Raw genomic sequence first — 14401 nt, 5'->3', positions numbered from 1 at the left:
AAAAGACAATTATGTTGAGTAAGAGAAGCCAGACACAAAAAAGTCTATGGTGTATGATTTCATTTATACACAATTCTGGAAAATACAAACTAATCTAAAGTGAAAGAAAATAAATCAGTGGTTGCCTGGGGGAAGGGGCAGGACAATGTTGAGTGAACAGAGGGAAAGTTTTGAATATGACAGATATGTTAGTTATTACTGTGGTAGTGGTTCCATATGTCAAAACTTAATCAACTTGCACACTTTCAGTATGTGCAATTCATTTTATGTGAACTAAACCTCAATCAAGTTGTTAAAAATATTTAAATATAAAAAATTAGTGACATGGGGAAAATGCTTCTCTGTTTCCCATTCAAAATGATACCGTTGCCCTCTTACCATAGTTTGTTTTGAGGAATGTTTTTATTTTATTTTATTTTATTTTATTTTATTTTATTTTATTTTATTTTTAGCCTCTTAAGACGTTTATATATTATATATATTTGGAATGACTATATTACATTTGGAATTGGTTTGGTAGAATTGGCTGGTAAAACTCTCCAGTGTTTTCTTTGTGGTAAACTTTAAAAATAGTATTAAGTTTCTTGATAGAGTAGATTTATCCAGACATTTTATTTCCTCCTGAAATTATTTTGTAATTTACATTTTTCTAAAAATTTTTCCATTTTATCTTAGAGTTTAAGTTGGCTGTCATAAAAATTGTCTAGCCTTGTTCTCCCCTATATCTGTAATTATGTCTCCTTTTTCTGACTCAATATTGTTACTGTGTTTCTCTCTTTTTTGTTCTCAATTTATTTCACTTGATTTTTTCTTCTTTCTTATTACAATCAACTTTTGACTTTCTTACAATCAACTTTTGACCTTGTTGATCTACTTTATATTATTGACGCTTCCTGAATCTATGTGTGGATTTATGTTTTCATTCCAGTTTTAGAAAATTCTCTGCCAATATCTCTTTGATTCATCTTCTCCATTCTATTTTCTATACATTATCATATCTCCTTGCTCTCTGTGATATAGTCTAAGTAATATATTTAAACATATATTCCAGGTCATTAATTTTCTCTTTGGTTATGTATAATCAACAATTAAAGACATATATTAAGATGTTTATTTCAGTAGTGTGATGGAGGAAAAACTTTTCCTCTACCCTCCTGGGTTCTGTGACTAATTTAAGAATTACATTGACATAAAACAGATTAACAGGGAAAAAAACATTTTAATTATTCTTATGTGCATCAGAATTTCAAAAAAACATGAGACTCAAGGAGGCAGCCAGATGATTGAGACTTTATATACCATCCTGAGCTAAGGAAAATGGAGAGGGGTTTCAGGCTTCTGCAGGTGGGGGGGGGGGGCAAAATAGGGGAAGGAGAGAAGAGGAAATACATGGTAAATTAAAGTTGCCTTCTTATGCAGTTAAGAGTCTCTCAGATGGGAAAAAAGTTAACTCTGGAAGTAGCTCTCTTCCTGGTACATACACATTTATTAATGGAAATTTCATTCATAAGTGTAAGTTTCCTTTATACAGGGGAAAAATTAAACTTTATTTGAAGCTTTTTTTTTTCCTTTAGCTCAAAATAATCCATATGCCAAAGTGACATATTTTGGGAACTTCTGAACTTCTGCAATTGATTTTTTCACTTATTAAAATTCCATTTGGCTATTTTAAAAAAATCTGTATGGTCATATTGTATTATCTGTAATTACTAGATCATATTTATGTTTCATTCCTTTGGAGTTCATACACAGATAAGTATCAGTTAATTTCCATTTCTACAGCCCTGTTCGTCTAAATTTGATCTGTTTATTATTTTTTCTGATTGTCACTCAAGGTGGCTTGCCTTCTCATATACCTGATGACTTTGGATTTAGAATTCATATTCAGTCTATATTAAATGTGATTAATTTGGGGGGTTTAAAATGAGTATATTTTCTTCCGGAAAGGATTTTCATCTTTGTCCTCCAGAAGCTAGGGAGCACCACTGGCCTGGAATCTCTTCAAGTTCCCCTCAAGGATTGTGGGTAAGGCAGGAGTCAGGGGCTGAGTTTTAGCTCCTTCTGCTGATACAAGGCTCAGAACCTGGATTACAGTCCTGCTGAGGACATCTGTCCTTACGGCCACCCCGCCCACTACTCCCAGTTCTGCCTTCATTTCAGAGTTCATTTTCTGTTCTTTTGTTTTGGGAGAGGGCCAGGATAGCGCAGCTTGAACTTATTACCTATTTGTTTCCTCTTATGGATCCATCAATTCACCAAAAAGTATTTGCATTCAGGATCTAGTTGTTCTGCAGTGGAAAAGCACTTAATATTATGTGCAGTCAGATGACATATTTAAGTCTGGGTCTCTTTGAATTGTAGTTCAATGTTATTTTCATTTTTGTATGCCATGAAAGCAAATCCTGACAACTATTAAAACTATCATCCTCCTTTTCAGTATCCTGATCATCAAATTGTGACCATCCAGATAAGCCACAGACAGAAAGGAGCTCTTATGGGCTGAATTGTGTGTCCCCAGAATTCATATGTTGAAGTCTTAGCCCCCAGTACACCTCATAATGTGACTGTATTTAGAAATAAAGCCTTGTGGTAGTTAGTTTTACATGTCACTTCGACTGACCATGGGATGCCACATTAAACATTATTTCTGCATGTGTCTGTGAGGGTGTTTCTGGAAAAGATTAACATATCAGTTAGTGGACACAGTAGATTGCCTTTTCAAATAAGAGTGGTCATCAACCAATCCATTGAGGGTCTGAATAGTACCAGAGGTGGAGAAAGAAGACATTCACCATTTTTACTGCCTCACAGATAGAGCTAGGACATATCTCATCTTCCTCAGCCTTTAGATTGGGATTTACATCATCAACTCCCCTGGTTCTCAAGCCTTTAGACTTGTACTGAATAATACCTGGATATCCAGGTTGCCAATGGCAGATCATGGGACTTCTCAGCCTCACGGGCAGGAGCCAGTTCCTCGTAACGAATCTACGTGTGTGTGTGTGTGTGTGTGTGTGTGTGTGTGTGTGTACACATATATACTTGTTCTGTTTCTCTGGAGATCCAGACTTAGACTAAGAACTTAGTCTAACTAAGACTAACTAACTTAGACTAACAGACTTAGACTAGCTAAGAACGGACTAAGTTCTCCTGACAAAGAGAACTTTAAAACAGTGAGTAAAATAAAATGAAACTATATAGGTGAGCCCTAATTCAAATGAGTGGTGTATTTATTTTTATTTATTTTTGAGAGACAGAGACAGAGCATGAGTAAGGGGGGGGGGGCAGAGAGAGAGGGAGACATGAATCTGAAGCAGGCTCCAGACTTCAAGCTGTCAGCACAGAGCCAGACATGGGGCTCAAACCCATGAACAGTGAGATCATGACGTGGTCTGAAGTCGGACACTTAACCAACTGAGGCACCCAGGCGCCCCTGAGTGGTGTCTTTAAAAAGGAGAGAGAGAGGTACCAGGGAGGCACACACACACAAAGGAAAGACCATGTGTAGACACAGTAAGAAGGCAGACATCTGCAAGCCAATGAGAGAGGCTTCAGGAGAAACCAACCCCGCCAACATCTTAATCTTGGACTTTCAGCCTCCAGAACTGTGAGAAAATGAATTTCTGTTATTTAACCCATCCAGTTTGTGATATTTTATTATAACAGTTCTAGCAAATACAGGAGCTTACTCGGTGTTCCTCATGTTTTCCTTACTCCTGGAATGACTTGTTCTTCTTGTCTTCATGAGAAATTTAACCCATCTTTCAAGGCTAACACAAATGTCACTTCTTCTATGAAACTTTCCCTAATTCTCTGTGTTCCGGTATTTTGACATATTTCTTTGATAGCACTCAACATTGTGTCAATGCCTGTATCTTGTAAAAGATTGTGAATTATTTAAGAAGAGCAGCCACACAAAGTCCATCTTTGAATTCCCAATACCTAGCTTAATGCTAATGAATGGATACATGAAAGGAAGAATGAAGGAGTAATGGAGATAGAATTTCCCGTTAAGATGCCATTCTCCCTTCTGCCCTCTGGTGGCTATTTATTCTCCAATGCTACATCTGAGACAGCTCTTTGTAACTTCTTCCAGATAACTTGTTTTCCACTTTATGAAAAACTCCCTCCTCCTATTTTGATATTACCATACACCACTCTTCTCATCACATCACCCATAAACCTCTGGTCATCCTCCTCATTTTTGTACAAAACCCCCAGTCCTCGCTACCCTAACATCAGTACCTTCCAATGCCATGTAGATCATCCTTCTCAAAAACAGTTTCAAAATTTCTTCCTCAGAAGAAAATTTCTTCTTTATCCTACTTCAGAATCTCATTAATTGGATACACCCAGACTTTATCATCACAAATATTTTCACCTCTGGATATTTTGGCCCTGTAAATTAAATAATGACCCCCCAAAGATGTCCACATCTCAATCCCTAGAATCTGTGGCTGTGTTACCTTTTACAGCAAAAGAGATTTGCAGATGTGATTAAGTTAAGAATCTTGAGATCAGAAGATAACGTTAGATTATCTGGGAAGGCTCAATACAATCACAAAGATCCTTATAAGAAACACTCAGAAGGGTTAGAGTGAGGGGAGAAGTGACAACAGAGGCAGAAGTCAATGTAATGTGAGGTCATGAGCAACAGAAGGCAGGCAACCTCTAGAATCTAGAAAGGGCAAGAAAATTGATTCTCCCCTAGAGCCTCCATAAGGAACACAGCCCTGACAGCTGAGTTTAGATTTTTGACTTTCAGAACTTTCAGAGAAAAAAACTTACATTGCTGTAACCACTAAGTTTATGGAAACTTGATAGAGTAGCAATGGAAACTAACACAGGCCCCAACAAACCAATCTCTAACCACAAGCTTTGGTTCTTCTGGCTCACTCAGTCTCTTCCAATACAACTAACCCTATCTCATAATTGATGATCTCTCTCCTGGCTTCATTTCCTTCCTTAGACACATAGACATGATGATTTTAAGTTTTAACAACTCTCTCTTCAAGACCTCAAGGTCCTAACCCGAGTTAGGTCCTCAGTCTCTCTTTATTCTTTACATGAACTTCAATACCTCCTTCTGTTTCTCACAGCAATAATTCCAAACCAAATCACTTGCCCCATCACTACTTCTCTCTTTAGTAAGTTACCTTGACTTCCATTTTTCAGAGAAAATTGAGGTGTGGCATGAGCTGCTTTCAGCATGCCCCCTTGGTGCAGCCCCCCTTGTTCTCATTATCAATGCCTATTTCTCTCTGCTGTCTCTGCCTAACAGACTTTCCCTCTCTCTTCCACTTGTTCTCTCTATCCTACACTCACCTAAAATAATTTATTTACTTCTTTTTCTTTTTCCAACATTTTTCCAACTTTCTATGAAGACTTTATCGGCACCACCCAATTCCCCAGTTGACCACCCTTTCTTCGTGTTCCCATTTTATTGTACATACCTCTACTGCAACTATCATACCACACACGATAATATTTTGTTGCATTTATTTATTTATGTGTCTTTCTTCTATAATTAGACTAAGAATCCCTTGAGGTGAATCACTATGTCTTATTTGTCTTGTTATCTCCAACAATCTAGCACTTTGCCTACAATGTTTTAAGAAATAGTAAGAAGGAAAGGAAGAACCTATTGAGATGGTGAGTGATGTGGCCAAACAGCCAGCCTCCTCCCACCACATATACACAGCATCACTACCACCAAACATCAGTTCTGCCTCTCACCTCCTCCCTGTGATTAATCTGTTTGGAGACTAAGGCTGGCCCCAGATCTCTAGGCAGAAACTCATTCCAGTCAAAATGACAAGTGCACTGGCATGTTCATCTGAGAGTCCTGTTTCATCAAATCCATTTCAGAATCAGGAAGGCACTCTTGGCTACCTCCATGCTCCAGACCATCTGGTCAGGTGGCACAGCGCCCACTTACAAGGTCAGTTTCTTACTACCCTGAACACTCCAGATTATGCTGCAGAGTAAACTTTCTCTCTGAACTGTCATTTAAAACTCTTCAAGATCACATTAGTTTCTTCCTCATCCACTTCTTTTAGTTCTTGGCTAAGTGGCAAGGATATTTCTGCAGAGCATCATTGTGATCTAACTAAGGACAATGAAGTGGTCTGGGTGGATAAAGGCGGCAGCACCCGCTTCTTATCTTCCTTTTCTGTGGGAAGAAGGGCAGCAGAGAAGTAGTCTGTGCCATGGAAATACTGAACTACATTCTAGGATCTCAGGGATGTGCTCAGTCTGCTTTGTGGACATTCTGATATTAAATCAAATATTTGCATTAGAATTTATAGGCATTAACTACGATGGTTCCTTTTGTTTTCAAAAGAAATCTTTGCCCCAACAATAGAAATGAGAGAAGCTACAATACGTTTTCTTCTTGTTGGCACAAATTTTGGTTGGAGTTTGCCTGATGATTCCTCTAAGCATCTGGGAACTAATGCTATAATGATGAAGGCTGCTAACACCATTGAGAAAGCTGAAGATGAACAATCATAAATAGCACTATACAAATGATATACATCCTGTGTAAAAATAAAAAGGATAGTCACATTGCAGGCAGAGCTCCTAGGGACCAAGACGGTGAAGAAAGCTAGCTTCTAATGACACTGGCACAAACATTCTTACACATGGTCAGTACTACTATTAGGTATTCAATCTTGTAGGTAATTTTGTCTGTGTAGATAACTGAAGGCAAATTTACTAAAACAAAACAACCAAACATAGAGCACACTTCAAAACAAATATATTTGAGGATTGTCTCTAACTTCATCTCTACTTCTGCCTTCTTTTCTCATATATTTGGGGAAGAAAGTGGAAGAAGACATGGAGTGGGTAGAAACAAACTCACCTGCTTGAAGATTCAACATAAAGGCTACTTTCTCTGTGAGGTTTCCCTTACACCACTGCAACCCACAGTGATCTGTCCTTCCCCTGAACACCTATAAGATTTTGCATTTTACTATACACCATACTGACTTGCGTTGTTATCCATCATGATCCAAGAACTTGTCGTCTCCCCCATTAGCCACAAGGTTCTTGAGGACAAGGACTGCTTCTATGCCTCCACAGTACCCATTCACAGTGGTTAACTATAGCAGATGCTCAAAGTATCTAATAGCTTGGGTAATGCCACCAGCAAATAACTCCCAAATCACAAATAGGATTTTGTAACACAGTATATGAAATTTAAGGAATAAATCCATCCCTTAATAATGTTTTATGCCTTGTGTTCTGCAATTGCTCAGAACAAGGTAGGTGAGCTGTGTATTGGGGATTCGGGGGTGGGGGAGGGGGCTCTGGGGGGAAGCAGGGTAAATGTTGAAATGTATCATGACAACGAAAACATTTCCATATGGGATTGAAACAAACTGGGTTAGTGAGACTTTGCCTAAGCAGGAAGAGATGTCGGCGAACTTATTTAATAATTAAACCTAGAAGTCTCAGTCCTTCGACGGGGGGGGGGGGGCTGCCTGCAAGGCCGCTCTGCGTTCCACGCGGCTTTGGTCACACCCTTGAGCACTGGCTCTGCAAGCACACAGTTTGGGAAACCGGTGTCCGCAGGTGCTGTCACGGCCGTTCCTCACCACCAGGGGGCGCTGCGCAGCGCCGCGCCTAGGGGTGCGCTAACGCTCTCCCAGCATGCCCTGCTCCGCCGACGTCGACCCGGAAGCTGTCGCCGGCGGCCGCCGTCCGGCAGCCGTGACAGAAGTCGGGCTGCGGAGCGCAGTCGTCCGGGACCCCAACCCGGCGGAGGGTCTCTCCGAGGGCGGCGGCGAAGACACCGTTGAGTCCCTCGAACATCGGGGCTCCGTCTGGGCGCGCCCCCCAGCGGTATGTGACCCGGTGCACGGCGTCTGTAAGTGTCAGGTGAGGACCGCTGAAGGCCCTGCCCCGCCCTCCCCAGGCTGCGCGGAGGCTCTCCGACCCCGCATTATGAAGGCAGCCGAGTCTTTGAGAGCAGCTTCTCCGCTGGAAGGGGCTGGAGCGAGGGGGAGAAGCAGAGCCGCCTCTGTCGCTTTGCATTGCCTCTAGGACGTGGAGGGCCCAGAGCCCGCCGGGTCCTGAATAGCACTCCACATAACCTCGTCTCCGTACACAGTTAATGCCCCATTCCCTAACTCAGGTGAGATAAGAGAGCGGTTGTCTGGGTAGCCACCTGACCCTTTCAGCCATGAAGGCAGAGACAGTGTCCTCGTTGCAAGAGACTCCAGCTGAGTCCAGCTGGAGCCTCAGTAACCTGCTGAGTAGCCGGAAGCTGATGACTGTGGGGATCGTGCTCGGCTGGCTCATGGTCATCCACTTTCTGGTCAATGTGTGGCTTCTCTGCCTTCTGTCTGCATTGCTAGCGGTGCTGGGAGGATGGCTGGGCTCAAACGCCATTGTGGGGGCTTCAGGTCGACTGCATCTGGAACGCTTCATCCCAGTGGCCACCTGTCCTCCAAACCCTGAGGCAGAGAGGCAATTGGAACAGGAGATCAACCGCACCATCCAGATGATTATTCGGGACTTTGTGTCTTCCTGGTATCGCTCAGTGAGCCAGGAGCCAGCCTTTGAGGAAGAAATGGAGGCCGCCATGAGAGGCTTGGTCCAGGAGCTCCGGAGGAGGATGGGCATGGTGGACAGTCATGCTCTTGTTCAGAGGGTTCTGACTCTGTGCGGTTGTCACCTGCAGAGCTATATTCAGGCAAAGGAGGCCACAGCTGAGAAGCAGAGTGGTACAGTTGAGCCCTCCCAGCTCTGGGAGGCTTACTGCCGAGCTACTGCCCCACATCCTGCTGTACAGAGCCCCAGCACTGAGGTCACCTATACACGTGGCATTGTAAATTTGTTACTGCAAGGACTCGTGCCAAAGCCCCACTTGGAGACCCGGACCGGGCGCCATGTTGTGGTGGAACTCATTACTTGCAATGTAATCTTACCACTAATCAGCAAGCTTTCAGATCCCGACTGGATCCACCTTGTACTTGTGGGCATCTTTTCCAAGGCCAGAAATAATCCTACAGGAGTGGTTGAACCAACCTCCCCAGCCAGTGCTCTGGAAAAGCCCTCAGTGCCCACATCTCTGCCTCTGATTGTTGAGGTACAGAGTCTGCCAGAAGTGAGAGCCCCGTCTCCAGCAGCAGCACCAGTGCTACTAAACTGTAGTGAGCCAGAGGGGCCTTCCCACCACTCACCAGAAGTTGAAGAAGGCCATGAAGCAATAGAGGGAGAATTGGGTGGAGTGCCAGAAGAAAGAAAAGTAGGAAACAACGCATCTCATTTCCTACAGCCAGATATTCGAGGCCCTTTGTTCTTATGTGAAGAGCTGGAGTCTCCATTGTCTGAACTGAGTAAAGAAACCATCATGCTCATGACCCCAGGCAACTTCCTCTCTGACAGGATCCAGGATGCCCTGTGTGCCCTAGAGGGTCCCCAGTCTCTGGAGTCTAAGAATGTTGAGGCATCTGAAGGAATCGAAGGAGCAGAGGCCGAGGAGGGTCCAGGAACAGAAACAGAGGCAGGCCTGCTGGTCTCCATGCTGACTTCCTGCCCAGAGATCCACATTGACACAGCAGACAAGGAAGTAGAGCAAGGAGATGTCACCTCTCTTACAGCTTTGCTGACAGATCCGGAGAGGACCTGCCCCCCACGACCCTCATGCTTAGAGAAGGATCTCACCAATGGCGTGAGCTCCTTAGATCCTAGTCTCCCACAGGTTCTGCTTTCCTCCTCTCCAACCGGTCCTGTCAGCTCAGCCACCTTCAGCTTTGAGCCCCTGAGCAGTCCAGACGGCCCAGTTGTTATCCAGAACCTTCGTATCACTGGTACCATTACTGCTCGAGAGCACAGTGGCACTGGATTCCACCCATACACACTCTACACAGTGAAGGTAACAGGATTAGAATTCGGTCACCCCCACTGGGCTGGGAATGGGTTTTGAAAGCAGAGACAGTGAAGCTAGGAAGCTAAGGGAGAGAGGGTACTCTTCACTTGTTATGTTTAATTGAACAGGAATCTATATGTGAATGGTCTGAAGATCATTTGTAAAGCAGAGTTGGCCTCTGTTTTGTACCCATGCAGACAATCCTAGAATCTCAGGATTCTTAGGATACTGAGGGTCATATTTTTCAGTGGTTCCCAATGTATAGAGTTTTGTCCAGAAAGTCTCTTTCTACTGTTCATTTCTTTCTTTCCTTTTTTAATTACTAGTATCTTTTGTACTTTGTTTAGGAAGGAAGTTTATTTACCTATATACATCTCAGAAGGTGGCAAGTTCCTCATTCCTAGAGATGTTTAAGCACAGAAGTAGGAACTACTTGGCAAAGATGATATGAAGGGGTTCATGTATCAGATGGGTTCAGTTATAGCAGAGTCTCCCTTTAACTGGCTGTAGGATAGGCTGCTTCCAGATTACCTGAAGAGGGTATTTTTGGAAATTCTCATTCCAAATCTATCAGAATCTGAATATTTAAAAAGCAGCCCAAGTGATTTTTGTCGTGCAGCCAGGTTTGGGAATGTGTGAGTATTGACTAGTGTCCCTCAAGGAGAAAAATCCACAAAAAGCATCCTAATTCACAGGTGCTCCAAGTTTGAGAGCCCCACCCTGAATTCCATCTGTCTCATAGCTAGGCCTTCTCAGTGCTAGTGTGAGGGACTACTACTTTGCTCATGTCAGTTCATAATGAATAGTTCTCTCTGGCTCTAGAGAATTTTAAAATAGCTTTAAGTCCCACCAACAAAGAGATCGTTTCTTCCATCACTTGCCTCACACTATAATACCTCCTCCAAATAATAATGGTAACCTACTCCTAATGACAAGTGCATACATAGTTCTTCCACATAATTTCATTATATCTTAACTACTCTGTCAAAAAGTCTACCCTGTACTAAGTCACAGCTTCCATGCTGTTCAGGGTGTTCACTCTGGGGGAACATCCAGTACAAGTTGTCTTTTCCCACATACTGGCCCTCCACGCATATTAAGACAGCAAACCTTGACCCCTTACGACATCTCCAGTCTTCATGTGACTTCCAATCATACAGATGATATGTACTTAGGAAAACAAATTTCACTTGAGCTCCAAGAATAATAATTAATCTGCCCAAAGCAAAATAAAAACACATGGTTCTTTAATGCATTCCAGGCAAACAAATGATTTTATTCATCAGCTGTTCTGGATTATTTGTTCTTCTCCCAACTAACATAAATAATCACTGGTTGAGTATAATAGCAAATGGTTATCCTCTTATAACGTCCAAACCCATTATTTAGGAGTGAAAGAGGCAGTGTCACTTTTATTGCTGTTTTATCTTCTGTTTTATACTCTGAGATTTGAAAATTAATTAGCCAATTTTATAAGTCAAAGTGTTTGCAGGAGGGAGTTTTGAGATGGAAGAAGAGAATGGAGAACAGGAAAACTCTTCTTTTTCTGGGGCACATGTGTTAGGAAATGCATCTCATTCCTTAATTCAGCTGCCCTGGGAATTTGAGTTACTCATTACAACTCAGGGCAGCAATCAGCTCTAATAGGTTCAGAAACAATAGGAACATCTTTCTCCCTCTACCCCTACTCTGCTCTTACTCTGTGGCCAATGAGCTGCTGCACTAAACAAATTTGTTCATTCAACAGTATGAGACAGCTCTGGACGGTGAGAACAGCAGTGGCCTGCAGCAGCTGGCCTACCACACTGTGAATCGCCGCTACCGCGAGTTCCTCAATCTGCAGACACGTCTGGAGGAGAAATCAGATCTACGGAAGTTCATCAAAAGTCAGAGTTTCCCCAGGCTGGACTGCCTGCTTGCTTTACATATCTGGCCACCTGATCTGAGAGGCTAGAGGCCTACTAGTTTGTGAGGAGGGATGGTGGAGGAGAACACAGCATCAAGGAGCCTGTGCTTCCCCCATTTGTTTTCAGATGCTTTTTAGTGCAGGATGGCACTGATCACATTGTTTCTGAGGAATTTCTTTGCCACTGAATGCTCTGTTCTGGGGCCTATCTAGTTTAAGCTTAAGAAGCTTTCACATTTGCACCTGTGTCTGTGAGGTAGCATGAGGCATTAAATTAACTTTTCCAGAGGCATCGATGGATTGCTCTTAAATATTAAAATAGTATCCAGAAATGTTTGCCATCCTTCAAAAATCAGGCTTTTGTGTCTGTGTTGTTTGACACCCATAAGGCGTAGGAACAATACAAAAAGGTAATAAAATTTAAATCTAAATAAAAGCTGGTAAGCAGCTACTTTTTAAAAAAAACAAAATTACTGATGATCACCCAAATAAAGTTTAGGCATAAGTTATGGACTTCAGTTATGTATTTTCTTTCTTAATAACAATAGCTACTACTGAGTTAAACTTGAAAATATATGCCAGTTTCTCTTCTGAGTACTTTACATATATTAGCTCATTTAATTCTAACAGCTTATGAAACAGATATTATCATTATACAGAAAAAAAAAGTCAAAGGAAGATTAAACAACTTGCCTTAGGTCATTCTCACAGTAGGGACTGGAGCAAAACTTTAAACTTGCAGAAGAAAGGGACGTCTGGGTGGCTCAGTCAGTTAAGCATCCGACTTCAGCTCAGGTCATGATCTCGCAGTTTGAGTTCAAGACCTGCCTTGGGCTCTGTGCTGACAGCTCAGAGCCTGGAGCCTGCTTCAGATTCTGTGTCTCCTCTCTCTGCCCCTCCCCTGCTTGCACTCTGTCTCTCTCTCCTCTCTAAATAAACATTTAAAAAACTAAAATAAATAAACTTGAAAAAAAATTTAACTTGGGCAACTGGAGTTCAGAGCCTTCATCTATAACCATTGTAGTGTATGGCCTCATATACCTTAGTACAAGAGTAGATTGTAAGTATTATTTCCTTAAGATATATTTGGAACTCCTGAAATTAAAAAAATCCTAGGAATGTATTCAATAGTTCTGTTTTCCTTACATATATGATATGTTTTATATGGAATACCTCAGTAAATGTTAAGTGAATGAGTTTGTGTTTTTGTTTTTTTTAAGATGTAAAGGGTCCTAAAAAGCTCTTTCCAGATCTTCCATTTGGAAACATGGATAGTGACAGAGTAGAAGCCCGTAAGAGCCTCCTGGAATCCTTTCTAAAGGTCAGTATCCTTCTGTTTTGCTTGTGCTCTCATTCTGATTACCAGATACCCAAGCCAAGCTGGAGAGACCTGGGGACAGGAATTTCTCTTTGAAGTCTTTCTTGTGTCTTTTGCAGCAACTCTGTGCCATTCCAGAGATCGCTAACAGTGAAGAGATGCAGGAGTTCCTTGCTCTGAACACAGATGCTCGTATTGCCTTTGTCAAGAAACCATTCATGGTGTCCAGAATAGACAAGGTACCTGCAGGGCCACTGTGCTCAGCTTTAGTGTCCCATCAGAGCATAGGCAGGGACTAAAAAATAAAGGAGATTGGGGATGGGGAGAGACAGCAGAAAGGAGTCAGTAGAACGTGGACTAGAATTTTCAAGACCTCTTGCAAATATTGCTTGGATCATCACCTTCCTGAATTACAGTAAGCAACTATGAGGAGACACTCACCCTGACACTATACATGTACACATATCTCCTGGGGGATATTATGACATTGTTATTCTAGTGGAAGGAGGTAAGGATAGATCTGTACCTCCATAAATAGGTGAGGTCAGAAAAGTCTTTTCTGGAGGAGATCATTCTTGGTATTGGTCACTCAAGTAAAAGAGCCCCAAGACCACACACTCAGCTGGACTTAGACTGGTGTGGTGATTCTCTGCTAGAGAACAGAGAGTGGAGAGAATTGTACTTTCAAGAGGGGATCTCAGAACCTTTGGAGATGGTAGGAGAAGGATATTTGTGTAGTACATTATATCCTATAAATAGTGATTACCAGCTGATTTTAGAGTCCCCAGGGCACAAGTCTGAGACTTATGTTTATCGAAAGATGGCATATGTTTTAAAAGGTTAGAAAACACTGACTCATTAGCCGAAGGTGGGACATCACTCTAGACTTAAGAGGATAAAATGTTAAAGTGGAATTTCATGTGGTAGGAATTAGGAGAAATTCACTGCTGTGGGGAAAAACCTGCAGACTGGAAAGGGATGAATGAGGTAGAATCCCCAAAGTTCCGTGCAGATGTGTCCATCCACACAGATGTGTTCACTCACTGACCCACCATCCAGTTACTGCTTGCCTCCTCAAAGCCATGAATAGTACTAGCTGCTGGTGACACAACAGTGACAAAGCAGATAAAGACCCTCCCCAGAGATCTACAATTTTGTGAGCCTTGAGAGCAAGGTGCCATTATCTATTCATACTAGCCTCTGTGTTCTTTCCTTGGTTTGTTATGCCCTATGCTTTACTGTAGTCTTACTCAGCCACTCCAGCCTTGTCTCAGCTGTGCTAGCTGTGCTCCTTATA

The 14401-nt window shown here is 42.2% G+C and overlaps 1 protein-coding gene across 5 annotated transcripts in view; it reads left to right on the top strand.

Annotated features, from left to right (window-relative positions):
- Positions 1 to 7671: 7671 nt before the first annotated feature.
- The window catches only part of SNX19 (sorting nexin 19), a 48025-nt gene continuing 41295 nt past the window's right edge, over positions 7672 to 14401 (top strand). For 3 of the 5 annotated variants that reach the window (XR_003972183.2, XM_030331193.2, XM_030331196.2), the window contains exons 1-4: positions 7687 to 9886; positions 11628 to 11766; positions 13007 to 13107; positions 13224 to 13343. Coding sequence is in view for 4 of the 5 variants with exons in the window: in XM_030331193.2 (XP_030187053.1) it covers positions 8189 to 9886; positions 11628 to 11766; positions 13007 to 13107; positions 13224 to 13343 (2058 nt within the window). In the remaining variant the exon portion in view is untranslated. Of the gene's footprint in view, positions 9887 to 11627; positions 11767 to 13006; positions 13108 to 13223; positions 13344 to 14401 lie in introns of all 5 variants that reach the window. The other 2 variants (XM_030331192.2, XM_030331195.1) reach the window with 2 other exon arrangements.

Source organism: Lynx canadensis, chromosome D1 (genome assembly GCF_007474595.2).
Source record: "Lynx canadensis isolate LIC74 chromosome D1, mLynCan4.pri.v2, whole genome shotgun sequence".
Lineage (NCBI taxonomy): Eukaryota > Metazoa > Chordata > Mammalia > Carnivora > Felidae > Lynx > Lynx canadensis.
The sequence above is the reverse complement of the archived record's forward strand: the minus strand, read 5'-3'. Positions and strand labels throughout refer to the sequence as shown.